General features: G+C 49.7%; 1 protein-coding gene across 3 annotated transcripts in view; it reads right to left on the bottom strand.

Annotated features, from left to right (window-relative positions):
• Positions 1–7,284: 7,284 nt before the first annotated feature.
• Positions 7,285–27,723, bottom strand: part of TRIT1 (tRNA isopentenyltransferase 1) — a 29,654-nt gene continuing 9,215 nt past the window's right edge. For 2 of the 3 annotated variants that reach the window (XM_053399011.1, XM_053399009.1), the window contains exons 2-11: positions 22,302–22,441; positions 20,437–20,536; positions 18,739–18,893; positions 16,002–16,144; positions 15,430–15,541; positions 14,953–15,065; positions 14,309–14,386; positions 12,625–12,734; positions 10,116–10,242; positions 7,285–8,095 (exon numbers count right to left, since the gene is read on the bottom strand). In XM_053399011.1, coding sequence (XP_053254986.1) covers positions 7,923–8,095; positions 10,116–10,242; positions 12,625–12,734; positions 14,309–14,386; positions 14,953–15,065; positions 15,430–15,541; positions 16,002–16,144; positions 18,739–18,893; positions 20,437–20,536; positions 22,302–22,372 — 1,182 coding nt within the window. In that variant the 5' untranslated portion in view covers positions 22,373–22,441 and the 3' untranslated portion in view covers positions 7,285–7,922. Of the gene's footprint in view, positions 8,096–10,115; positions 10,243–12,624; positions 12,735–14,308; positions 14,387–14,952; positions 15,066–15,429; positions 15,542–16,001; positions 16,145–18,738; positions 18,894–20,436; positions 20,537–22,301; positions 22,442–23,847; positions 26,895–27,723 lie in introns of those variants that run through there. The other variant, XM_053399010.1, reaches the window with a different exon arrangement.

Genomic DNA, 27,723 nt, shown 5'->3' with positions numbered 1-27,723 from the left:
GTCCAAGTTATACATGGCCATACATCGTTTCAATGGGACTACTCTGAGTAAAACTTAGTACAATGCAACAGGGAGAGCCTTTTGCATGACAGGTGCCACGGTGAAGAAGGCTCTCCTTCACACCCCCACAGATAGGACTCCATAGGTCATGGTATGGTCAAAATGGCCCCACCAGCAGAACCCAGTGGCCTGAGCCATCTATATGTCAGAAGATGGACCCTCACACCCATCAGGTTGTGGTGGTTAACTCAACACTGTGGTGTAGTAGAGGCAGCCCCACCAACCTCAGCTTGCCTTCAGCCAGCCCATACCTGCCTGCCTTCTTGCTTACAACTAGTCCAGGGGGTGGTCCTGCCTGCCAGTTTCCTCCTTCTCAGTGCTGCCCTTGTAGAACATGGCTGGGAGGAGGATGGGGTCAAAACTAGCATGAGTTGGCTCTACTTGTTATTGGCTCTGGCGCCACCTGTTGGGATCCCCGCCTTCCGTTCTACCAGTCACAATGGGCACCAGCCGCCATGCCAGTTTGTGGCTTATGGCTACAAGCGCTGTTTTGCTCAATCAGCCCAGCTCCTGTCTTGCCTCCCTTGGCAGGTAGGGGGCACTTGGGTACCACAAACAGCTGGTTAATTGCCTCGACTATGGCACTCTCTTGCCCAAACTGGAGCTGTGCTCTAGGCCTGCACAAACGTGTGTATTGTTACAAACAACTTAGGGGCGCGGGTGGCGCTGTGGGTAAAACCTCAGCGCCTAGGACTTGCCGATCGCATGGTCGGCGGTTCGAATCCCCGCGGCGGGGTGCGCTCCCGTCGTTCGGTCCCAGCGCCTGCCAACCTAGCAGTTCGAAAGCACCTCCGGGTGCAAGTAGATAAATAGGGACCGCTTACCAGTGGGAAGGTAAATGGCGTTCCGTGTGCTGCGCTGGCTCGCCAGATGCAGCTTGTCACGCTGGCCATGTGACCCGGAAGTGTTTGCGGACAGCGCTGGCTCCCGGCCTATAGAGTGAGATGAGCGCACAACCCTAGAGTCTGGCAAGACTGGCCCATACGGGCAGGGGTACATTTACCTTTACCTTTATGGCACTCTCTTGCCCAAACTGGAGCTGTGCTCTAGGCCTGCACAAACGTGTGTATTGTTACAAACATGTGTATTGTACCCATATATTCTTGGTGCAAACCTGGGTTTCATGTCATGTGTGAAAAGGCCCTTAGACCACGTTTACAAACAAGCCCAGCCTTCCCCAACCTGGTGCCCTCCAGCTGTTTTGGACTACCAAACTGCCCTGAGATCTTTGGATGAAGGCCGGTATATCACCACTACCAATAACAATAACAACATCCTACACTAAAGATGTGGGATGGATCTCCAAAGGAAAATATTACATTCTAATCAGTGCAACTGTTCGTTCATATTGTAGGCAGATCTAGAAACAAGTGAAAATGTGCCCTGCCCCCTCTCCAATCACACAGGCCCAGGAGAAAGACCCACCACTGTGTTGGACCATATGAAAGTTCAAGGACCACCCAATGAGGGATGTTCATCTATTCCACATTTTCTACCTTTCCACGACAATTTCTTTGCCGAGGGGCCTCTGCCCATTGCAAAGGATTCTGGGACATGGCCACCCATAGTATGCATTTGAGTCATGCTCAGCTCCTTGCTGCTGCCTTGAGCCAACTGACAGATTACACCCACCCAAGGCCCCCCTTGTGGTTGTGCAGTGCAGGGGATGAGAGCTGACTCTCCAAAAGGTTTGCCTGCCATAACTGAGCTTCTCTGGGGTACCACAGTATGTATTTGGAAAATCCCTGGTCTAAGCTTATTGGTGGCACTCGCAGACATCTTCCCGGGCATGAGCAGGATGTGGGAGAAGGGTTTCCAGGGAACAAGGCCTTGGTTTCCAGGGATCCCAGAGCCCTGAGCACCTCTCCCCTGAGAAGCTAAGCAAGATACTCCCTTAAAGTGCACACACTCCACTGTGTACAACGGCAAACTTTTCCAGGCAGCCAGCCCAAAGCGCTGCCTCCTGGTCTCAGGTGGCTTGCTTTCCTAACCGCCACTCTCCCGCTCCGCTTCAAAGAAAGGCAAAAGTCCAAATTCCGAGAGGTTGCATTTACTGTGCATGCAAAACAAATACAGTGGGTGAGTTTTGCCGCCAAACCTCCAAGGCTTTCCCGCCAGGGAGCTGCTCTCTTGAATCTTTGTCGTTGATATGACACAACAAGCACCTCGCCTTGGAACGGCCCCAAACCAAAGCCACCAACATCTCTGGGTGCATCTTTATGCAAGTCTGAACCAGAGTTTGGGCTTAGCCCCAGAACCTATTTTTAATTGAAAGTCTCTGTCTTAAAACATCCCAGGAGGACAAGAACACCAATATTTATTTTTCTAAAGCATTTGAGCCCAGTCTCGCCAGATTTTGGCTCCAGAGCCTACCTTGAGTGCTTAGGTTTAACCTGTGAACTTGTTGTTGGTGAACTGGGACTACAAAACCATCCAGTCCTCCTCAAAAGACAGACCCACTTGCACTTCCCCCTTCCCTACAGGACAATTTGTATAGCTAATAAGGAAAAGGATGACCCTGGGCCTCTGCAGACTGCCTTTCCCTCAACTCAGACCAAACTGCAGATTCCCAGGATTAAGGGACGGTATTGCCAAGCAGACCACCCGAAAGTTTCCAGTTGCAGAGGGCAGGACTGCAAGGCAATGGTGGCTCGTGCCTGTTGGGCCTGGTAGGGCAGAAAGCAGGGAGCCCAACAGTAGGTTGCACCAGGGCCAATGACAGGCAGAGCCAACTTATCCCAGCTTTCCCTCCACCCTGCTGAGTTCTACAAGGACAGCAGTGAAATGGAGAAGGAAGCTGACAGGCCCAGCCTCCCCATGGCCAGGTTGCAAGGCAAAAAGCAGGCAGGCAGGGGCTGGCTGAGGGCAGGTTGAAGTGGGCAGGGCAGTGCCCCATTTGCCCAAGCAACAACCCAGAACCCAAGAACGGCCCCTTTGGTGGCCTCGGATCACGAGCTCCTTCACTAGCACCCCAGGAGACCCTTGGGCTGCTGGGAGCAGACAGAAGGTCAGTTGGCAACAATTGGGAACTGGACCTGCCCCACTGGTGGAGGGGGTTAGGGCAGGCAGGGGGAGGGAGTGACGGCTGCAAGGGGGAAGCTTCCGTCAAATGGTAGGGAAAGCCATAGGAAATTGAAGACGGCGGGAAAAGCGTGGCAGGTGTGGGCCAGCATGAGCGGAGGGAGGAGAGAGAACTCTTTGTTGCAGGTGGTTTCTCCAACTGTTGAGCTGGGCCTGGAGCCAGCAGCCGGGGAGGGGAGGGCATTCTCCATACATGCACACAGGGAAGGGCCGTGGCTCAGGGGAGAGAGCATCTGTTTCGCATGCAGAAAGTCCCATGTTCAATTCCGAATGGTATCTCCAGGCAGGGCTATAATGCTTTTGAATTTCCATTCTTGAATATCCTTTACCTGCTTAGAATTCTTACAGCAACCCTGAAAGGCAGGGTGGGAGAAAGAAGGAAATGAGAGATGTTGGCATCAGGCCACCTTGTGAGTTAATCACAGAAGTCAGATTCAAACCAGCAGCTTCCTTGATACGCAACTCAGCTCCTCCCCCTGCAATAGCTCCTTTGTGCTGATATTCCTGATAGTCCTCCCACCCACCTGACCCCCTCCCCAGAGCTGATGGGAGTTGTAGTCCAAAACAGCTAGGTTGTAGAAAGCTGTTATTCAGTCAGCCAGCTGGAATGTTTTGCTTTCAAACTTCTGGCTTGAGACAATGCACACAATTGCTCTTTATGCTTCCTGGAGGGGCCTGTGTTTGCTTTGCACTCTGGAGTGCAGCATTTGGGGAGAACAGCTGGGGGGGGGGGAGAAGGAGCACTAGATAGCACATGAGCCATCGCTGCACAGCAGCAAAACTTTGCAACCTGTTTGCAGGGGCAACTCCTGCCATTGGAAGTTAATACTAAGCACGCAGAATCAGCAAGATTTATTTGTACGCCTCCACTTAAAAACATTTTCGAGATGTCATTCTGAATTGTGCCAAATTTCTGTAAATGAGTAAAAAAAATCAAAGTGTTCCTATTTTAGTGTCAACCCCTGTCCCATATCCCTGAGAGGTTCCTATAGACCTGCCTTCTCCAGCCGGGGTTTGAAGACCGTCAGTCTCTGCCTAACCTACCTCACAGGTTTGTGAGAGGTAAAAAAGGAGGAGAGAACAGTATGTGCCACTTGGAGCTCCTTGGAGAAACGGTGGGACAGTAATGCAGTGATAGAGAAAAGTAGTCCCCAAACACCAGGTTGGGGACTTGGGGGAGGGCAGATCTATCCTAGACCACTTCACTGGCCTCCTTCTCACAACCACTATCCATCGCTCCTTCCACAGTTTCAGAGCTTTTTGTTCTGCTTACCCAAATGTTGAGTCCAACCACCTATACACCATTCTGAGATTTAATCTGGGAACCTGTCTCAGGTACCTTTTGCCTCTTTCAACTTAGCAAACAACCCACACCTTTTAGACATGCTTCTGTATGCTGCTTTGAGTGCACTTTTTTTTTTTAGTAAAAGCAAGGCATAAGTGTCACAAAATAGACACAAACAGACAAAGCCAACCCCCAACCCCATTCATTTTAATGCCACTAGGCCTTCAAGCTACCTTGAAGTCACAGCTGCTGCTAGCCAGAGACCCCCATCTCTAATTCCCTTCTTCACATGCTGAAAGTGGCTACTTAGGGACGGCTACTCTGCACACACCCAGAGGCATTCTGCTTCCTTTTATGCCACATTTTTTAAAAATTCAAGGCAGGTTGTGCAGTTGAACTTTCAGACCGAAACCCCCCCCCCCAATTTGCAACAAGGGAGGATGCGGTGAGGATGGATGGGGGTCAGTACATGTGTAAAACAGGGTTTGCATAAAAGATACAGACAGAGGGGAGGGACAGTGATGGTGGGCTTGCGCTGCCTTTTAATCCCACTGTAATTAATGACCTTATCTTTGGCCCAAGCCATTTAGCTAAAGTGGCTGGAGGAAAGAAGGGGGGGGCGCACAGGGCAGCCAGATGGGAGGCTGGCATTTGTCTGCGGATTAGCTGTAGGCAGATGGAGCTAAGTGGCCTTCCTAGTCCCCACCCCCTCGCTACTCTCCCTCTCTCTCTTACACACACACACACACACACACGGACTCCAAGTGATAACAGCCCCAGACCTGAGAAAGTACAACTGGTGATTGTGCCCATGGGAGTAAATGCAAGAAAGCTTTTTGATCCTTGCTGTTTCTTCTTCTGTAAGGGGCAGGGAAGGATATTACCTTTGTGAGCTCAGGAGGCAGACCTACTGATTCTCCATGCAGCGTCTATCCCTAGTGGCATCTCCAGAAAGGGCTGAAATTCCCTGCCTGTCAGTCACAGTAGAAAATGCAGGGTGGATGGGCCACAGGTGAAAGGAAGCTTCCTCTACTCCAAGACCTTTGGGTGCCTAAGGCAAGGAGCTCAAATTCTCCCTTTAACTCACAACAGAGACATCTGCACAGTTCATGGCACTTCTCTCTTAAGGGCACCCCGAATCCGCCCCCTCTCTGGGCCAGGCCTTGTCTGGGCACAGAGTCATCTCTGGTCTTTGGTCTGGGCACAAACAGGCTTCCCATTTCACACAGCTTTGTCCTGCTGCAGCACAGCTGCTTGCCTAAACTACCCTCACCAGGCCACTGTGCCAGCCTTGACACAGCACTGCTCTGCAAAGCAACGGGCTCCCTGCATCTCCACAGACCTACAACTCTCTCCCTCCCTCCCAGTCCCCAGGTGGAAGCCTCCTTGAAACAAAGCCTGCTCCCAAGAGGGCAGTTCTCCATTCTCGACCCCATTAAGCATTTCTCCAGCAGCCACAGGAAGGCCTAAACCTTTCAAAGCAGCGATCTCCAAAGTGGGCAGTACTGCCCCCTGGGTGGGGGATTCCCTGGGGGGCCCTAAGAGGCAAAGGGGCGGCAGGGGGGTGCTGGAGGTGGGAATGACTATCAGAATTTGAAAAGCTAGTATCACTGGATCAAGCTCATTGCTTTTGTTGAATTAATTAAACCAATTAGATTTAACTGGGTTTTGAATAAGTGTGCAATTAACTGTTGCTGTTTTGAACTTTATTGTGTGATTATCTTCCTTAGTGGGTCGTGTAAACTGCTGCCCTGAATAATGCTTTTTATAGGGGGGTAGGGGCGTAGGGGACACGGGTGGCACTGTGGTCTAAACCACTGAGCCTAGGGCTTGCCCATCTGAAGGTCAGCGGTTTGAACCCCTGTGAAGGGGTGAGCTCCCATTGCTTGGTCCCTGCTCCTGCCAACCTAGCAGTTCGAAAGCACGTCAAAGTTCAAGTAGATAAATAGGTACCGCTCCGGCGGGAAGGTAAACGGCGTTTCTGGGCACTGCTCTGGTTTCACCAGAAGCGGCTTATTTGTGCTGGCCACATGACCCGGAAGCTGTACGCCGGCTCCCTCGGCCAATAAAGCGAGATGAGCACCGCAACCCCAGAGTTGTTCGCGACTTGACCTAATGGTCAGGGGTCCTTTACCTTTTCTAGGGTAGGGGCAGGGTTTTTTCCCAGCTGGAACTCACCGGAACTCAGTTCCGGCACCTCTCAGGTGGGCACCATTGCCAAAGAGAACAAGGAAGGCATTCATGGTGAGTTCTGGTACCTCTTTTTCTAGAAAAATAGCACTGGGAGGGAGGCACTGGGGATGGGTTTATGGAACCACAGGGGCAGTGGCCCAAAAAAGTTTGGGAACCATGGTTTTTAAAGTTAGAAAAACCCACATAGAAGGAATCCTATCAGAGGCTGAGATTTATCTCCCTTTACAGCCAGAGGGTTTGGAGGAGAGGGCCAGAAGAAGAGGATTGCATTTTAAAGTTGCAGATACAGATGGATCAAGCAATTCTCATCAGTCCATCCAGAACCCAGTCCAGATACTAGCCAAGTACCACAACAGGGTATTCAGATGTCAGGCCCAAACATGAAATACCCTCCAAAATCTGCATACACTTTGTGGGAGGAACATCATCAGCTGTGTAAGCTTCCAGCCATGGAAAAATCCTGAGTAGTACCAAGAAAACCCTTCAAAAATCATCCAAAAAAGGCTCTGTTTATGTGTTCAACTTGCATGAGGAGATAAACAGAGGAAGGTGACGGGTCCTGTCCCCCCAAAAAAGTATTTTGTAGTTACTTAGGAAAGCTGTTCCCACATGCAATGCTACAAAAAGATACAACTAAATGAGAAATACACACTGACTACAGAAGCTTGTAGCTATGCTTGTGTTTGTTTCAGTTCATGGGGGCACATTCAAACCCTTTAAGTCAGCCTTTGCCAACCTGGTGTCCTCCAAATATTGTTGGACTACAACTCCCATGAGCCGCAACCAGCATGGCCAATGGCCAAGGATGATGGGTGCTGGAGTCAAGCTACATCTGGAGGGAGAACAGGTTAGCAGCAACCCCAAAGTTACTGGGGAACCTTGCCTTATGGTGACATTTCCCTGTTAAAAACAGATGGAACAAAATCTGAGAAGGTGAAGCAGCTTAAAATGATTGGGGATGTTTTGCAGCAGACCGTTTCCTTGCATGTCTTCTTCCTCTATTCCCCAAGAGGATGCCCAGTGGATCTTTGCAGACACGCTGGTCCAATAATAAAAAGTCACTGTATTGGAATGTTTAAAAATATAGCCTTTATCTTTTTATATAAATAAAAAAATAGTCAGGAGGTAGAGCAGCACACTGGCATTCATGCCTGGATCAACTCGATTATTTGCATAAAATGGAACCGTCCATCTCTGGAGAAAGGCGACTCAGCATTTTGTAGATGAGAGAACCTTGGTGAAGGTAGGATCCTGCCTTCCGGGCCAGCGTTCCCACCAACAACCTGGTTCCCAAAGATGGAGTCTACATTTCACAGGCTTCCACGCTCCTGTCCTTCTTCTCCTCCTCTCTCTCATTCCCACCAGTCATGGCACTTTCTTCATGGTGCTTTGTGGAAAGGGGATCTGAGGTCAGGTGTCGCTGCTGCTGTTGCTGCTGCTTCTGGTGGAAACGGTGGCCTTTGGATTTTATGTGCTCTGCCAACACAGGTTAACAGGAGATCATTTTGGAAACAAAACCATGAACAGTGCTGCTTTTATATAAGATTGCAAAAATAAGAATACAATACTGTTTATTATAAACACGCACTCGTTCCGCACACTGAATGTGCTTTGTACCTTTCAGGGTGGAAACTACAGATAAATCGGTGTGGTCTGAGAGTCTCTTATCCAAATCCTCCAAGCAAAGTGCTAACCAGAAGTTCCATCCTGTATTTCAATTCTATTCTAAATCTATGATCGTGTGGATATACTGGGCACTGTCCAGTAAAGGTCAATCATGATTTTGGCCTGGTCTACACATCTGCCACAGGTAGCTCTGAGATAACAGAGGAATCCTGAGCTAAAAGTCCCACTGCAGGAATCGTATTTTTGAATGCTCTCCAACTTAAAACATACACACACAAAAACACAAAACTCCTTGCAAGAAGAAAACTGGCACAGAACAAAGAGGCCTGGGGTCCTAGTCTGTCTTTACTTGCAGGAAAGTTTTTTGTTTTTGTAACATGGGGCAGCATTCAAGAATGGCATTCTCTACCTGAAGAGTTAGGTGATTCTTGAGAGTGTCACTTCAGACTGCAGAGGCTGCCTTTTTTAAAAAAAAAAAGGTTCCAAGTAATATTCCTTCATGTAATAAGCATCTAGTAAACACAAGGGGCCATTAAGGACAGCATTGCATACTCAATCTGGCAATCTGAGACGGTAAATGTCAGGATTCCACCACTTCCACCTACTGCCTCAGGCAGGCATAGGCAAACTCAGCCCTCCAGATGTTTTGAGACTACAATTCCCATCATCCCTGACCACTGGTCCTGTTAGCTAGGGATGATGGGAGTTGTAGTCCCAAAACATCTGGAGGGCCGAGTTTGCCTATGCCTGGCCTCAGGGGTTTATCAGCTCTAGGCTGGCCTATGAACACGCATGGAAATAAGGTAGTAGACTCCTGGGCTGGTAGAGGGAATTGTAAAACAGCAGGTGGAGAGGACATTTCCAGATGGTTTTCACTTTTGGAAATGATCCCTGCAAATAAAGGTAGAAATGTTCTAACACAGCCAGTTCTCATCTCATGAGCCAGTTTTCTTCTTGTAGGGAGGCATGTGTGTATATACATATATTTAAATCTTTCTAAAAAGAGGATTCTTTAAGAGAACCATGATTTGAAGTGATAGATGCCATCATATCACTACCAAGGCAGTTGGATGCATGTGCAAACCACAACAGACTCCCATTTAAAAATAAATCTCTCAGACATTACCTTCAAAACAAGCCTTGGCTTCTTTGTTTCGGCTGCACTAAAAAAAAAAACTTTCAACTCTTCCCGCTGCATTCATAAAGGACTGAATTACAGACAGCCTTCCAGATGTTTTAGACTACCACTCCCATCAGCCCCAGCATCACATAGCCCCGCTGGCTGAGGCTGATGGGAGTTGTAGTGCAAAACGCCTGGAGAAGGCCAAGCTCAGACAAGAAAACCCAAGCGCATCCCTTTCACCTTCAATGGCCAGCTTCCTGCTGTTCTAAGCAGGTGGAAGTGGCTTCTCCCTGAAGAAATGCTAATTTCTCTCCCCGCACCCCACATTTAATACAGAAGCAGATCACTCCTGCCTTGCATGTGATTGCTGGGTTCAAGATCCCTTTGGCCAAGGAGGCAACTGCTTTTACAGCTACAGTAGTGGAAAGTTCGGGGGGCGAGGGGGAGATGGGAGAGGAGGATAAAATGACAGATGGCGGCTCCTGGAAGGGTTTATGATTCTCCCCACCGCCTTGTAAAGTGGCTCCTTTTATAAGAATGCTGTAAACAGCCCTCCAGGAGCTGATCACTCCGGCAGGCAGGAAGAGGTTGAGGAAATTTGGGGGGCGGGGGACGGGGAGCAGGGCTTTGTTCCAGGGAACTGGGAGAGCTTTGTTCCTTTTGCTCCCTTCCCATTCCCACCCCATCCCCCGGCCACGATTTCCCCCTCCCCCCCACCCAAAACCTCCTGCAAGCGCAATCCTTCACCTTTCCACTCTCTGTCCCCGATGATGACTCTGCTGCACAGCTCACACATGTGCCGCCTCCGCTTGCCCTCCTGGGCTTCCCCTGCCTCGTCCGCCATCGTGATGGGCTCGGCGGGTGGCTGCCGCCCCTTGCGAGGAAATGACATTTTGGATCAGAGGTTGCCAGCCGTCCCCTCAGACTCATCCCCTGCTGCCCCTACCCTGCCCTTTAAAAAGCATTGCTCAGAATAGTGGTTAGTATGACCCACTAAAGGAAGGAAACCACACGGTAAAATACAAAACAGGAACCATTTAATGGTGCATTTGTTCCAAACCGAATCAAAAGCATTTAGTTTAATTAATTTAACAGAATTAATGGACTTGGTCCCGTGATAATAGCTTTTCAAAGCCTAATAGTCATTTACACCCCTTGCCTCTTAGCACCCTGTCTAGGGAATCCCACAACCCCCCAGGAGGTGGTGCCATCTACTTTGGGAACCACTGGCTTAGAAGAATGGTCCAGCAAAAGAAAAGGGTGACAGAGGGGCTGCCCCTCCCTTCCTTAAAAGGCAAGCGGGCCCCTGGCCTCAGAACTTAAGCAAGCCAGGCCTCTTCTCACCCTGTGAAGCTTCCCCACAACTCAGTCCCAGATATGGGAAGAGATGGTCAATGGCACTCATTACATGTGAACTAAACTGGACTCTGCAGGAGCTCAAGAGGCCTCACTCTTTTCTTTAGCAAAATACCAGGCTGGATATTTGTGGAGAGAGAGAGAGAGGAACCCCTGAAGGAACTCAAGATGCCACAGGTTTCCTTTGTCAACCTGGTGCCTTCCAGATGTTTCAGACTACAACTTCCAGCGCTGTCTGGGGCTGATGAAAGCTGCAGTGGAAAACATCCCGAGGCCACCAGCTTGGTGAAGGCTACATTGCACACATGCCCTGTGGAGTCCCTGTGGGTAACCCAGGGCCAAGCGGTGATGCCTGCCCCTGGTAATCCTATATTTTGCCTGTAGCCTGTTTATTTTCCCCATAGAACAGAATGGAGCCAGAAGCTGGCTGCTATCTGCACTGCCTCCCTGCAGCCCCAACCTGAATGGTATTCCTTGGTCACATTAAGGTGTGACAACCCCTGGACAACTGCTTTCAATTTATTTGCAAATTTATGTACCCTCATATAAAATGGGCAAATGCATGTTTTAAGTCACATAATAAACTGCCTTATGCAGACCATTGGTCAACCAGCTCAAAATCATCTAGACTGGCAGTCACTCTTGAGGATTTCAGACAGGGGTCTCTAGAAGTGCCACTAGGAATTGAACCCAGCACCCAGGACCTTGTGCGAGACATGCTGTTGAACTGAATGGACACAGTAGCCAGAGCGCTACCAAAGTCAGCATAAAGTAGAAGTGGACAATTGCCACAGTCACAAAAGAGGAAACTTCTTGAAAATGAGAGAACTGGTAAAAAGGAAGTTGAAACGGAAGGTCAAAAGGGTCAAATCTCTGCAGAACACTTGGGGGTGATTAAAAAAAATACAATCAGAGCTCATCTAGGATGCATCTGCCAGCTGCCGGTTCTCAGCCTGGAAAAGTCCATACTGTATAGGTGAAGGAGGAAGCCAGACAGAATGTCAGCAGCTAGCTATTTTCTTTCTTTGCTTAGCAGAAATAAGGTTTTCAGCACCAGCAAGGGGACATTCAGAGGGGAGAGCACTTGGGTCTGCCCACATCAGCACATGCAGCCCCCTCCATGGACAGAAGGAAAAACACCTCAGCAAAGGCTCCTGAGAAAACTTAGCAGTTTGCATGAGGTAAGAGGACAGGCCCTTTACTGGATCTGTCCATGGTTAAAACACAGGTAGCAGAGAATAAGAATAAATGGGCAGTTCTCAAAGAGGTAGGAGAGGTGAGGTCCCTCCAAGGGGGCCTGGGCTCTTTCATTTCTTCATTAAGGATCTATAGAGTTAGGGGTGAGCTGTGAGGTGGCCACGTCTGTGGATGACACCAAATGATTCAGGAGGCAAAAAAAAAAACAGATTGCAAAGAAATCCCAAAGGCTCTCTCCAAAGTGGGCAAATGTGCACTGAAATGGCAGCTGCAGTTCACTGTAACTCAGAATTGTAGATTTGCAAGGCACCCAACAGGTCATCTAGCCCAACCCCCTGCCATGTAAACTGATCCATAATCGTGAGATGAGGCACCTCTGGCTGCCTTGAGGCTTTTGTGGGTTCCTGCAGGTCCTCCTTAGCTGCATGATGGGGGTTCTCCACAGAGCTCCAAGCCCCACTCTTAAGAGACGGCTTCCCCAGAGTTTGGGTCAGGCAAGGTCCTGCAAAAAGGCATCTCTCTCGTCCTCTGGCCTTAAGAGTGCAACTGCCAGTCAGAGCAGACAAGACTAGGCTACAGAAACCAGGGAGCTGACTCAGCATAAAGGTGGCTTCCACTTTCCTAGCATTGAGTCTCTGTTGATTTGAAAAAGGGTCCTCCACATTTTTAAATGCTGTTTCTAGCTCCCTTGACTACCAGGTACCTGGACAAAGCTCTCCACGATCTGCACGGCAGGTTCCAGCACTTTCTCCTCCCACTGAGAGAGATCCGAGACTTCCAAGCCATAAACAGGGGGTACGTTTGGGCCGGGTCCTAGAGAGACCAAGGTAAGAAAACAGGGGGTGGGTGGAGGGAAGGCAGCAGTGAGGGTCAGCAGCCTGCTCACCCCATTTGCCAGTCTGGCAGAGGTCCATTTGCTCCCACCCAGCCTGGCATAAAAGCAGAAGGCTGAGCAACAGAGAGGACAACTTCACATTATTCCTTTAAGGGATCTTCATAAGCTCAAGGAGAGGAGAGTGGTCAAGCATCGTTTGGAAGGGGGGGAACCACCACATGGGTACCAAGGGCCCCACCCACCACTGAAGTCTGGCCCTTGGAATGTTGCCCAGAAAAGAAAAGGACCCCCCAGCACCCCAATTTAAAGCAAAATGCAAACCATTGTGCCTTCTTCCATGAGATCTGGAAACATGTTCTTTTCAAAACAACTTCTGCTGTAGGCATTCCAAATCCTGCATCAAATTCGTACCATGGGGCCTGCAGTCTCAAATCCCCGCCTGAGAAATCCAGGGGTGTGGCAGCCCACCCCACTCCCCACTTCCTACCTTCACCTCCTGCAGGATGCCTCCAGCCAAAAACTCCTCCTGGTTTCCCCCCTCCAGCTCCTGCCCTTCTGAGGTCCAACTGCCAGCTGGCTGGGCAAGCTCAGTGGCACCAGATGAGACAAAAGGCTTCCCAAGTGCCAAAACCTAAGCAGGTGATGCCTCTTAATGCCCTGACCACAAAAACCACCAGCCCAGGGAGCACCTGTCGGCTTTTTGGCTGGAGAGGGAGCGCGGGCTGCGCTGCACCTGTGCCGGGAAAAGACTGGGCCATCGACCCAAGGCCTCTTCTTGTTCCTCCTCCCTTCTTGGGTTTCTTGAGGGCTCCTCCCCACCCCTGCCCCCCTCACCCTGCCTCACAAACCTCCCAAGGACCTTTCAACAAGTGCTCGGCTCCCAGCTGTCAATCTTGGCTCTCCTCCAAGCCTGGAGCGAAGGGAGGGAAGTCCGGTTGGCTCCCAGCCAGAGGAGGCTGTGCAGCTAGCCAGGAAGGAGCCAATCGGATCGGGAAGGGCAGCTGTCTCTCCCCCCGCCCACCCCATCTTTCACTCCAGAATGATTCAATGGGGGGGGGGACAGTGTGTGGGTGTGGGGGGTGTCTGCGGAGGGTCCCAACACATTTCTCTCTCTCTGCCTGGCCGGTGACTGACAGGGAACAAGTTGCTTCACAATTCATACTCTGCTTACAATTCACAGGCCTAGGTATGGCCTCAGGCCCAGCCTGCATAGGGAGAGACAGGGAAGTGGATCAGATCAAAGGCAGGGCTGGAATCAGAAAGGAAAGCCACACCCTCTTGAGTAGGTTGTGGGTGAGGGCTATGTCACTTTGAGGAGAAGGCACTCTGCACATGCTCAAAGGAACAGAAGATTTTCACAAAACTGAGCACTGGCTGTTTTTGAGGCGAGGGCAGAGGAATCCGGGTGAGCATTGGCCCCAATGAGGAGCCAAGGGAAGAGGGAGAAATGCAAAGACTTCAAGGAGGCAGAAACAGGAAATGGAGGGAGGGGAGGACAGCCGGCAGAGAGCAAAACGGCGGGAGAGAATGGAGGCAGGAAAGAAGGACATACGTCTCAGGAAGCGGTTCCGGACCCACTTGTTCTGCTTCCGGGCGTACCTTTTGGTCACTATCTTCAGGGCCTGGATTCCTAAAATCATAAACAGAGGAGAGGTCACAGAGGACAAGGACCCTGGGCAGGGAGCAAGCCTGGGAAAGGGGAGGTGCTCACATATTGCAAGAACTGATGCCCCAAGGGGGCAAAGGACAGATCCTTCTCAGCAAGACTGGGGAGGAGAAAACACCAAAAGAACCACCCTCCCGCAAAGAGTCTGAAACTGCAAGGCAGCGTTTACACTGCAAATTCAAACCAGCTTCACACCAGCCCAGCTGCCAGCCACTTCCCTCAAAGAATCTTGCCCATGCCACACAGGAGCTGGGAATTCTTTTCTAGAAGTCCAATTATTCTTCTCTGATTTTTTCTCAGTGATAGCTACACTGACCTAGATGGGCCAAGGGTCTGACCTGGTATAAAACAGTTCCCTACAGATGCAAAGTAGGGTTTTGGAAAGCAGCAGAACGTTTGTTCCATCCGCAATACATAAATCCAAAATGTATGGCCGTGAAACCCAAAACTCGCTGGCCAAATGTTGAAAAACATTGCCCATCCCTTCCCTGCAGCAAGAGCAGCCCCATTCCTGCCAGCCCGGTCCCCACCTTGGTTCAGGAGCTGCTGGCTCATCTCCTCTGAGCACTTGCCCTCTGCAATCAGGAACTGGTGGAATTCCTTGAAGCCGATGGACTGGAAAATGCCGTGCTGATAATCCTGGCTGAGGCAGAAGAAGGGGGGAAAGCAGGCAGGTCAGCCTGTTCTCCAACTGCAAAACACCACAAGCCCCTCCGTGCACTGGGGGCTGAGATCCAGGCTGGCCAGTCTGTCAGGCGATAAGCACATCCGTTCCAGCCATTATGAGCCATGCACAGGGTGCATTTCAGATCAAGTCGCAGCACTTCAGAAGAAGTAAACTGCTACATGGGTGCTTGGTGCTCTCTGCCACTCCTGCCCGCCCCCCCGCCGGCATCCTGAAACCACACAGAGTCCCAGCCTCTGACCTCTATCCCCATCCTGGGTGGATGAATGCCAGGACAGGAAGTGGCAAGGCGGGCTGTGGGGGGAGATGGGAAGAAACTCACCTGTTCTCATCTACCCTCTCCTGGTTATATCGCTGGTGGAAGTTCCGCAGCTCTCCCAGCAGCCCAGCCTCCAGCATCGCATCCACCCGCTGGTCCAGCCGTTCTTCTAGAACTGATGAGCACCCAAAAGGTTAAGGATACAGCCACGCAAAGGCACGCCCCACCCCATGGAACAGGTTGGGAAATATCGCTCTGGATGCCACGGGCAAAATCAGGTCACACAGGGCACCAAGCCACATCATCCACCTGATCTCAGAGGGTGAGAGGGAAGCAGCATTGCTATTTCCTCCATTCGTTCTCTGGAATCATCTGGTTGGTTTGGAATTTGCTGGGGGCTGGGGAAGTGGCCCACCTCTCCAACCCCTGAAATGGACCAGGTAATTTTTTAAAAAAGCATACTATGCAAAAGCCTGGAATATTCACATTTTGCATGCAGATTAAGTGGGCCTTGTGAAAGGATCAGAAAAGCAACATTTTCACCACTGCCCAGGGGGTGGAGGACAAGTGTAGGCAAAGCAGGAAGAAATACTCAGTCAAAGGGCTGTGTCCTTTAGTCCCTCCCTCTTTTTTACCTGCCTGCTCTGCATGTAGCCAGAGGATGCAAGGGTTGGGGTACTTCAGGGGGCCGCTCAGCGGCCCTCCCCCTTCTTCCTGCTGCTGCTGCTGCAGTAGCTCGCTGTGGGGAATGCCCGTTTTTTCAAACACTTGCAAACTCCTGCAGGCAAAAAAGACAGGCAGGCAGGTTGAGTGGGCAGAAGAGCATTTGGCCTCCCTCCCTCAAGCTTCATGCCTGGTGGGGGACAAGCATGGCTGACTTAGACAGGACTGCCATGAGGCAGAAATCCCCCCCCCATCCCTCTGGCACAAGTGAGATGCTTTTGAACGTGCAAAAATCTATCTTTAGAGCATTCCTTTCCTGTTGGCCATAGCCAATCCTGACAATTGCTAGGAAGGGAAACCCGCAGGCCTTTGCGGGTTGTGGGACTCCAACTCCCACCAGCCCCAGCCAGCATGGCCACTGAACAGGGATGATGGGAACTGCAGGCAGCAACAGCCGGGGGGGCACAAATTCTCCACCTGCTGGCTTAATGTGGATGCCCAGGGGGGGAACCCTGAGGCCCTTGCAGATGTTGCTGGCATGCAGCTTCCATCTGCTCTGACCAGTGACCATGCTAGCCAGGGATGACAGGAGCTGAAGTCCAGCCACATCTGGAGGGCATCAAGTGCTCAACCGCTGGGAAGAAGGAAGCTAGCTGAGCAGGCCACTGTGAGCCCCAGGAATCCAAAAGGGACCTAGGATGCACACATCTTCTCTCAAAGATGCAAACTCCTTTGCTGGAGAAGGGCAGGCAGCACCTTTCAGCTGAGGAGCAACTCAGCTCCATTCTCCTTCTGGGCTCACACGACTGCCTTCCTCTCAGACAGGCAGCACGGTACCCAAGTCAGGGGGGTGCTTTTTGGAGCTGAAGCAATGGAGAACACTGCTACCCCTGAAGGCAGCTTGGTGGACAAGTGTTCATGCAACAGGACTCACATAAAAAACCAGGTATTACCATGAACAGCAAGACCGCCAAGGAAGGCAGTCCAACGTGACACAAGCCCCAAGGAGCCCACACAAAAACTGCTGCCAGAGGCCAGCAGGCCAGTAACATGATATCTCAATCAGCCGGATGCTGCTGCCTTCCCCCACCCCCAACGCAGGGAGCAGAACAGTCAGCCAGCTTTTTGTGAAGTCACCAGAGATGCCTTTAGCGGCTACGGTGAAATTCCCAGCGTTTGAGTCGACGTTGATATTAGCTCCTAGTTCCCAGCTGGGCAAAAAGCTAAGTGCTGGGCCCAGACATGAAGATGAGTGAAGAATCTTGCCTTTAATAATAATAATTATTAAATTAACATACTGTCCTTCATCTGAAGATCTCAGGGCAGCTCACAAGACAGGCTGCACAGCCTTCTGATGGTGGGTGTTGTGGGTGTGTGACGTTTGGGGTGAGCACAGGGTGCAACGTCTTCCCCACGTTCCCTGATCCTAAAGTGTGGCCTATTGCACAAGACAGAGAGAGTGTGTGCTCTGGCATCTCACAGGGGACAGTCTCCAGGGGGTGGCCTAGCCCTAACGTAGGGTAGCTCAAGGCTCATTTGGGATATGCATGTAAACTTCCGTTCCTTACTCAGGCTGTTGTAATAAAAAAGGAACTGGGAACAAAGAAGTCACTCGGGCCTCATGCATAAAACAGCCCCAGTCCTTGATTCTGTGCTGTTTGTAAGGCAAGAGGCGGCTCCACCCCGCTCTCCCAAATTCTCAGGAGAAAATCATCCCCAGCAACCAGCCAGCCAGCCAAGAAGTCCCGGGGCTATGCAGGACGGCTCTGGCTCAGCCCCATCCCAGACACACCCCTGATCCATGTGAACGGGGTGGGTGTCTCTCTGCCTGGCTCCCAGGCAGGGCACGGCAGGGCAGGTCCGGCTAAGGCGGCAAGCTGAGGCTCGTCGCTGCCCCATTTCCCACAGAGCTGCGGCACGCAGTCCAGCCGGAAAGGTGGCTTTCTCTCTTGCTGAAGTGAAAAGCATCAGCCAACACCAGCAGAAGAGCAGAGCAGCTGGCAGGGGGCGCGGGAAGGGGGGTGTGTGCGCAGCGGCTGCTTTGCAGTGCATGAAACAAAAAGGCAGGAGGGGAGGGGAAGCAGTTCACCTCCAGGGCAGCCTGCTTGAAGCCCTGGAGGGAGGAGGCTCTGCAACCGGGGAAGGAAGAACTGACTGTAAAAAAAGAAAGAGCATTCGCTGTAGGCCAGGCAGGAAGAGTGCAGAACCCCACAGCTGGCTTTGTGGTCACGGCTGTGCAGGCAGGGAGAGCGGAGCTGGGATTTCCACTTAGGCTCAACCCCAGAGCCTGTAAAGGAGAGGAGACATGTAAGGCAGAGTGTGCAACTCTCTGGTTTTTTTGCAGACACCAAGGGATTAACATAAAGCATATAATTGCTGCGGGCTTGCATGGCGTGGTGAATAAGATACGTGATTAAAATGGCTATTAATAGCAACAAGGAAACAGAGGCAGTGCTCAGAGGCAGTGTACCTGGGAATAAGAGAAGCTGGGGGAAAGCATCAGTGGAGGGCAAGGGCTTCCCAGAGGCCTTTGACTGACCAGTTTGGGGAACAGAATGCGAAATGGACCTTTGGGTATCAACCTTTCTGATGCTACATTCTTACAGAAAGCTGCTCGTTAGTCACCCTTTTGCACTGACCACAGGTGACCAGGCGAAGGGGGTAACGAAGTCTACCTGGCAACTGTGGCTACCAGCTGGAGAAACAGACCTGGCCATCTTGCGCTTATCATGGGGGTGCAGTTTGGCTGCCATTCTGGGGTCCACCTGGCTTAGTCGGCGATGGAGCTCTTCGCCATCCAGTTTCTCCAGCTCCATTTTCCGATCCATAGTCCCCTCTGCGGAGCCTGAACTCCTGGCCACCTCCTGCAAGATTATAAACCATGTTCACCAAAGCTTCTGAATGTCACTATAGAACCAGGTAACCTGCAGCTTGCAAGGGGGTGCCCTCCCACTCTTGGCAAGGGGGGCCAGGAGGGGGCAGCTGACTCAAAAGGAAAGGGCCCTTCCTTACGCCCACTTCAGGGATTAGCAGGCTGTCCTGCTGAAGGGCCAATGGCTGGGCAAAAGGGGCCCCCAGAGCCAGTTGCAGCGGTGAGAGAATTTCACCAGCATGGGATGGTTTCCAAGGTTGCTCCTTCTGTGCTTTTTTTCTAAAAAAATATATGTTTAGGGATATTCTCATTTTCCTACTCATACTGAAATACTGCCCCTCAATGAGGCCAAACTTAGATTCACAAAATGTTTAGGGGTATGCATACCCCTGAGTTCCTGCAGAAAAAAAGCACTGGTCCTACTCAGGACTATCCCAGTGAAGTTAACGGACACAACTAACTCAAGCTGATTGTTAGCATATAGAGTTGGTATGCAATAGCTGAAGTTAACTTGAGTGAAATGAATCCTTACTTGGAGCACTCCTTTATAACTGAAAGGCATTCAGGAGGAGACTTGGTATGAAAAAAGAATGCTTAGTTTATTCAAGGAAGTACTATAGAATTCTTTCCTAACTAACTCGGGAGAAACAAATAAGCCCTACTTGCTCCTTTGTTCTCAGAAAATACATCCAAGATGACCTCATGCCTCAAGGTCCAGAGGAAGTGTGAGCAGGAGGAGGAAGTTGTAAACAGGATGCAACCTAAGATTATCAGTCTAAACTTTAAAGGACAGAGAGGTCAACATAGAGGTTAAAGGTACAGGGATAGTCTGGGAATCTGGAGGTCCCATGCTCTATCTGTTTAAAAACCATGCGAACACCTTTCTACAAGCTGAGTTGCACCCAACATGAATTTCATTGGGAACATAGGACGCTGCCTTATCCTGAGTCAGACCTTTGGTCCATCTAGCTCAGTATCGACTACCCTGACTGGCAGTGGTTCTCCAGGATTTGAGGCAGGACTCTCTCCCAACCCTACTGGAGGTGCCCAGGATTGAACCTGGGATCTTCTGCTTGCAAGGCAAACTCTCTACCACTGAGCTATGGCTTTTCCCAAATGGGTCTGCTCTGAGTAGGACTTTTTGCAAATAATTCTGCAATTGCATATTTTATAGGACCTGGGGGCATGTTACGAAAATAAAACAGAAAGGGTCAAAACTCCCATCAAGAGGCCACAGCATGCTGCTGACAGAATGCCATGCAAGAAGGTGCTTGTGGAATAAATGGCTCAAGCAAGTAAGCCAAATATCTGAGAGCCAAAGGACACTTGGTGAAAATCCTCTCTTGTCCCAAATGTGCTGCTCAGCGAGGCCCCAAGAGTGGACCAGAAGCCCTTCCATAAAGTGATAATTTCACTGAGCACACTTCCATCCATACTATCCAACACCCCTCATCTTATTGAAAAAGCCCCTGCTGCTGTTGCTGAGTGTGGCATCAACCCCTGAACCCAGGGCCAGCAGAAGAAGCCACAAATACCTTGGTGTCAATCAGAATCTTCCAGAGCAGGGACTCGATGTAATAGTTGGTCCCCCCGACCACAATGGGGATCTTCTTGCAAGCGAAGATGTCTTCAATGTAGGCCATTGAGGATTACAAGTGAGAATGGCAAGGAACAACCCCAGGAAAAACAAGTGTTGCATTTAACAAGGAAAAAAGGCAGCCCTGAGGACAATTGGGCAATTTGCCTTGCCCTCAAGGGCCGCCCTGAGAGCAGAGGCTATGAGCTAGGCTGTATCTCTGAGCTGCAGGCATTGAACATTCCTTGCAACAGAGCATGGCAGATTCCTGACAACTAAAATCACACTTTGTCTTTTGAGCCCTCTCCTCCTCACACAGGCCAGTGAGCCTCTCTGTTCTCCCCACATTCAGTGCAGCTGCCTTCGTCGTCCTCAGCTGCTCATGGTACTTGCTGGCACTCTTGTGCCAGCCTCTGCATCTCTAAAAACGATGGTGCTTTTGCATGGGCCTAAGAACATAAGAAGAGCCCTGTGGGATCAGGTCAATGGCCCACCTAGTCCTGCATCCTGCTCTCATGGTGGCCAATCAGATGCCCCAATGGGAAGTACCCAAAGCAGGACCTGAGCACAAGAGCCCTCTCCCTTCCTGCGTTTTCCCAGCAAGTGGTATTCAGAACAGTGCAGGCAGAGCAGAATCTGTACCATAAGCAAGACTGGGACAAGAACAACAGGCAGTTGAAGCTGGAAGTGCACAGCACAACTGTGTGCTCTCAGATTTCCATTTATTTTAAAATCACCAATCTAACTGCAGCCAAGAAGGCTACTGTAAGTTCTAAATCTACTTCCATCCATTATTTCTTTCAAACAGACCACCCTAGCTTACTTTATATATTCCTAATTTCCTCTGTTATCTCCAATATTTCCTGCCAAAGAGTTCTAACCTTGGGGCAGGTCCAAAATACATGTATAATACCTGCTCCCATATTTCACAATCTTCCACAATTATGCTCTTGTAAACTCTACTTCTTCAGGCGAGCAGGTACAAGATATCATCTGAAGGGCATTTAATGGGCATTTTCCTTCAATGTGATTGAGATAACTTTTTTTGCATTCTTCTTATATAACCAGGTCCATTCCTTCTTAGTAACTGAATCATTCTTGCCATCCTTCTTCAAATTTAAAGTCAGTCTGGTCTAGATTTAATAATATTTCATGCCATCCGACTGAGATTCCTCTACTACTAAAGGCATGCATTAAATGCTTCTGTCATTTTCCAAACTTCTTTTTTAAGTGCTTAATTAGTGTTTCTTAATTAGTGTTATTTTTTATTTGTAAGTATTAGAATATGCAGATTTCATCTCTCAGAACTTCCTGGTCATGTAATTTTGGCATTCTCTCTCCATAATTTCTCAGCTGGTCTAGACCAGAAACAAAGCATGACTCATGATCTCTTGGTATTGCATTATAAAAGATCAAGGTCAGTGGTGACTTAGCGTGACTTAGTTCACTTTTCAATTTGTACCAGACAGTATATACTGATGTTAGATCTTTCTACAACCTCCTTCCTACTAGATCCTGCTTCCGGCCACAAACGGTTCATCAAAGGCATTTCTGCCTTCTCTGCTGACTTCCCTGATTCACAGAATCCTAACAAGAATCCACCAAGAAGGGCACAGACTATTTGCTGCCCATCTCAGCTGGAAATGAGCATTTTCCAGCTTTTTCCTGTTCGTTCTCTTACATCCATTATCAGCCCCTCATATCTCATTGTTCCCCAATTCCGCTTGCCTGCTCTAAGGCAGATGATACCCCCTAGTTGCTGTCTTGTACTACACCCCAGATGCCACGCGCCCAAGACAGACACTCCCCCTGTGAAAGGATATGAGGGCCGTGGCCTTGTTGCGGAAGTCTATCACGGTGTAGTTGGTGACCAAGGGGTCCACAAAGCTGATCATGTGATGCCTGCACAACCGCTGCTCCTGAGGAGAGGCTTTGTTGGTGATGATGTCCAGGCCTTGGTACACCTGAGAGAGGGAAAGAAAGGGACAGGCAGACTTTCACACTCACTTTGGGCTTAGTTTTATAGATAAAATAAGATCCCCCCGTTTTATTTTATACTGGTTTCAATGCATATGTTTGCTTGCTTATTGTAAGCTGCTTTTGCTAAAAAAGAAAAGAAAGAAGAAGTGACTAGTAAGTTTAAAAAAATACCGTACTTTTCTGTGTATAAGACTATGGTGTTTTTTTAATTCAAAAATCATGTTCAAAATTAGGGGTCGTCTTATACATGGGCTGTGCATTGTGGGGACGTGGGATTGGTTGCTGCTGCGAATTGGAGATTGTTATTGGTGGCTGCGGCAAGGGCTGTTGCTACGGCAATTGGGTGGGCAATTTGCTCTGCTCCCCCCCCAAAAAAGCTCTACAAAAAAGCTCAGTAATTCTGGGCAATCCTCCCCCAAAAAGCTCAACAACTTTGGGGGAATCTCCCCCCCCCCATTTTCTTAATTTAAAATTCCCCAAAATAGGGGGCGTGTTATCCACAGAAAAGTATGGTAAATAGTTCTCACAGAAGGGGTGGTCAGCTGCTGTTTGGACCATCCCACTGCAGAGCTGCAGGTCACCCAGGGCTGAAGGCTCCCCAATACAAAACATCCATTTCACAGGAAACTAGCATGTCAGGAAGAAGGAAGCCAGCCAAGCCAGCCCCCTGACTTGCTGTTTCTCTGTAGGCAGGTGCGTGGAGTTGGAGGTCAATGACTGGGGAGGTGTGCGTTGCAAGGGGCGGGGTAACCGGCATGTACCTTCAGAGGAGCATTTCTTCATGTGAAATCTGAAGTGGCACAGCCCAGATGCAGGTTGTGAACCAGACTTCATGCGTTAGTAAGACTTCAGGGTCTTTGGGCTGGTTCCTGATGCTCCTGGACAGGATGGACTGTGGTCCACTGGAAGGAAGGAAGGAAGGAAGGAAGGAAGGAAGGAAGGAAGGAAGGGCTGGGTTCCTAGGGGAGCACAGCACACACTTACAGAAGGTGGCAGCAGGTCACTTGCCTACACCTCTAAAATAAAATAATAATAAGTGATAGGCAATGGACCTCCCAACAGCTGCAAGCCATGATAGCAATGTTGCATCTTCACTGTTGGAGGCAGTATCTCTCTGTATACCAGCTGCTGGGAGTCAGAAGTGGGGAAAGCACAGCTGCAGTCATCTAGCTGGCCACCATGCAAACAGGCTGCTGGACTAGAGGAGCTCCCTTTGCCTTGATCCAGCAGCCAGGAACTTCTTGTGTTCTTATGCCCAAGACCCTTGAGAGCTACTGGCAGTCAGAGAAGATGACACTGGGCCGTAAAATGGGGGAAACGGTCCGGAGGCACCTGGGGTGGCAAGAAAGAAAGGCAAAGTGGCAGGAAGTGCCAAGAGAAAAATCATCACCTATGACCTAATCCTGGGGTGAGCAACCCCTGGGTCCCTCCAGATGTTGGACACCAACTTCCATCATCCCTGGCCATGGGGCACACTGGCTGGGGTCTGAGCTGTTTGCAAGCAAGCAGAGAAGCTCTGCAGGCTGAGAAACCAGAGAGGAAGAAAGAAGCAAGATTGTTTTCTGCTGCTCCAGAGGGTAGGCCCTGAACCCACGAATTCAAATCACAAGAAAGGAGATCCCTTCCTAAACATTAAGAAGAACTTTCCGACAGTAAGAGCTGTCCAGCAGTGGAACTGACTCCCTCAGAAGTTGGCGGACGATCCTTCACTGGAGGGTTGGATGGCCATCTGTCAGGGATGCTTTTGTTGTGAATCCTGCACTGCAGGGGGTTTGACTCACTAGAAACTATGAAATGCCTGAAGCCACATTTCCTCTGTCAAATCTTTGTCTGCGGGGGGTCTCTTGACATCACAAGTGGGGGATGCACCAACACTGGAGACAATCACAGCACAAGCTGCAAGACTTGGCACTGCTGCTCACGATGAGTTTACATGTGCCCTAATGACCCAGTGCTTCAACACAGCACGGCTTGCCCGGGTCAGCCTGCCCTGCTTAAGACCCAAAGTTCACTGTTCGGGCAACACAGCTCTCCTTTTCTCCCTCTGACCATGTCAAAACAACATCTTCTTGGGTGCTTGGTGGGGCAGACCCAGAAAAAGAGGCATGTGGCCCCTGTGTTCGATCTGGAGTTGAGTCTGCAGACAGAGCCACAAGCCACACAGAGAGCAGGCAGGCACCCCAAACCCACAATTGTTTTCACAATCTCTTTCTGGTGCAATTACCTGAGACCTGGTATTCTCCCCTACAATGTCTGAGGGTGTGCCCTAGAAATAGTCGCAAGCCTCAGAACACAGCAAACACAAACATGGTGATCCTGAGCATGTATACCTGTAGAGTCCCTCAACATTAAGGAACCACAACTAAGTTGTGCTTATCTGAGCTTGAGAGTGCCATTGTGGGTCAGGGTCTGTCAGAGTGCTTGGTGTCCTACCCACTCTCACTGTGCGGATCAAACAGGTACAGTGAGCAGGGAGAGGAATGGAGGAAGGCAAAGGCAAGCAGGAAGGCACCTTTGGGCAGCCAGGCACAGCAGAGCAAAGAAAGGGAGAGCCACTTCAGAGGGCTGGCCGGACAGCCCCTTTCGGAAAAGGCTTTACATTCTCGCAGCAGATTAGAGGCCCTTATAATAGAACCTAATAAGGCAGGCTTACTTTTAAGCCGCTATTTGTGCATGTCATCAGGGCAAGCCAGTAGGCATTTCGTGCACAAGGCAGCCGGGAGTTTGAGCTCCCAAACATCAGCAATAAGAGGACAATGTGGGAGGGGGAGGAATGATGCTGGAGATGTAGAGGGTGGGGGATAAATGCCATTCAGTTTGCATTTGAAGCTGAATCCCGCAAATTTGCACTTTCCGAAACAACATGAGAACCGAAATGCAGCCCTCCATCAAAATTTGCTCTTATCCCAAGTTTGCAATGTAGTTCACTAAAGAATGTTTACAAAAACGCATGTAGTGCATACATGTACTAGGGGAAAGTGCATAAAAATGGATATATCCATGGAAAAAATGCACTGCATTAGGAGGTTTTGTGTTTATTCCAAGAAATCCACACTAAAATACCCAAGACTTTTTACAAATTGCTGCAGCAATGTGGAGAACTGAATTCATGACTGGAATAAAGAGAAATTGAAAGGACCAACATTGACAGAACCTTCCATCTCTATTGAAGAGACAGTTATATTATGCTCGTCCTGGATCCAGACTATGTCCAAGATTGGCACAACCCTAAACCCTGTGTACATTTTGAGCTCCCCCCTTTTATCAGCTAAAACACAGTTGTTAACCAGAATTTAGTCTGAAGAATGAGTTCAGCTACAAGAGACTCCCTAGGACACAAGGGAGGAAACTGCATGAGGCTTAAGTAAGCCCCAGTTGTGGAGCACTGGGCACTGCACTGGGGCAGCCCCATCGTGTTCATAGAGCTTGCAATTTATGTTAGGCAAGTAAAACAGGGGAGAGAAAAGGGATTCATTGATAATTTACAAAAGATTTTGGGGAACAGCTGCTCCTGTTTCATCACTGTTGTCGTGTTCGTGACCCCTTCCCTCCCCATCTACCCTGGCTGAAAGAGAAGTTGGCAAGGACAAGCCAACCAGCTCTCTGCCACACCCACCAAGGCAGTTCTTCCAAAGAGCACTATTGTCCCACTGACAGGCCTTTGCCCCAGCATTCATTCTCACCAACACAGATCTCTTTAGTGTTATAGTCCCTGAAACTGGCCTTGCACAAAGGGCTCTGGTGCCACTGGCAGGGCACAACAGGCAGCATCTGCCAGGGCTGCTCTGAGAGGTCCCCGGAGAAAAATGCAAGTCAGAAGGAGCCTCCACAGGAAACCCAGCCAAGCACATGATGTCCAAAGGGTGCCTGTCCATTCATGATGTGGGTGTCAGAGCTGAGAACAGGATGAGGCCTCCTTTGTGTAGGGCAGGCTTGTGCTCTGCTGTGTAACTTCGAGGCTCCTGGGGCAGGGGGCAGATATGGCTAGCACACAGGATGGCTTCTGCAATTTACAGGGTGTGTTTTCCTGCAGGACGTGAACACATTATCAGAGCAAAACAAAGTAGATCAGAGGAAGAAAGCTTAAAGCAGATTTAGCTCTCTCTTTTCCTGACCTATCCTGGCTTTGCTTCTCCTCCACTACCACCTGCCTGTCTGCCATAGCATGACCCTCTTCTAACAAACTATGAGCAGATTTTTTTCTAGAGGTGTACATGTGTCATGTTTCCTTTTTCTTGTGCCCAATTTCCATTTTTTGCCATTAAAAACCCCAGCATCATTAAAAATTGACCAATAGTGACCGTGTTTTTGTTATTTGTGTGGAGTGAGTGAGGACTTTCTTTATCATTTTCTGCATCACCTGTAAAGAAAACTCAACAGCAAGTTTGGCGGGCACAGGGGGAGTATCAGGGTCATGGAGGGTTTTGTGTGTGTGTGTGTGTGTGTGTGTGTGTGTGTGTGTGTGCAGATGAGAACATAGGGAGTTGGAAGACAATAGAATAGTGATCAGGGGCAGAATTAGTGTGCTGAGCCTCTCTGCCCTCGGCAATCCCCCCCAATGTTTACTCTGCCCTAACTGCAATGCCTGAAGAAGTTTCATGGTCACAGTCTCTATCTCAGTGGACAAAAACTGTCCAACGGAAATTATAAATTAGCAGAGAGATCAACTTTGACATTTTCAAGTTTGCAGATATGCACATTTCACCTGACCATCTTTAACTGTTACCAGATGCTCCAGCTTATAGACGACATCATGTACAAGGTAAGAATGGGGAACCTTCGCCTTGACCCCATTATTGAGAGACATAAATGTAAAAGGAGAAGGCAAAACTATGGAAGTGCAAAGAACTGAAGAAGAGTTTACTGTCTTACTCCACTCTTGCACAAATCCACAGCCCAGCTGTAAGGCTCACCAGCTGGTGTGTCAAAAGCCAGAGTAAAGAGGTGTGTCTTCAGCATCCTTTGGAAGCTGTATAATGAAGGTGCCAGACCTCTGGTTGACTGGAAGCAGCTCTTAATCAATACAGTCTAACTTCTGTACAAAGGTAGTTTCAAAGTCACAGAGCAGCCACTGAGAAGGATCTTTCCCCACCAAACTAGACTGAGAGAAGGGCCTCCCGCAAAAATCTCAGGGCCCGGGCAGGTTTGTGCCCTGCTGGCATGTGATACTGGGGGCAAAGGTCACCAGTGCCCCAAATTCCCTACTATGACAACTCTTTACCTCTTCAGCCCAACTTAATCTGCAGGTGATGCTTGGCATTAGGAG

Source organism: Podarcis raffonei, chromosome 8 (assembly GCF_027172205.1).
Source record: "Podarcis raffonei isolate rPodRaf1 chromosome 8, rPodRaf1.pri, whole genome shotgun sequence".
In the NCBI taxonomy this organism is placed as follows: Eukaryota; Metazoa; Chordata; class Lepidosauria; order Squamata; family Lacertidae; genus Podarcis; species Podarcis raffonei.
This window is presented reverse-complemented; position numbering and strand designations above follow the sequence as displayed.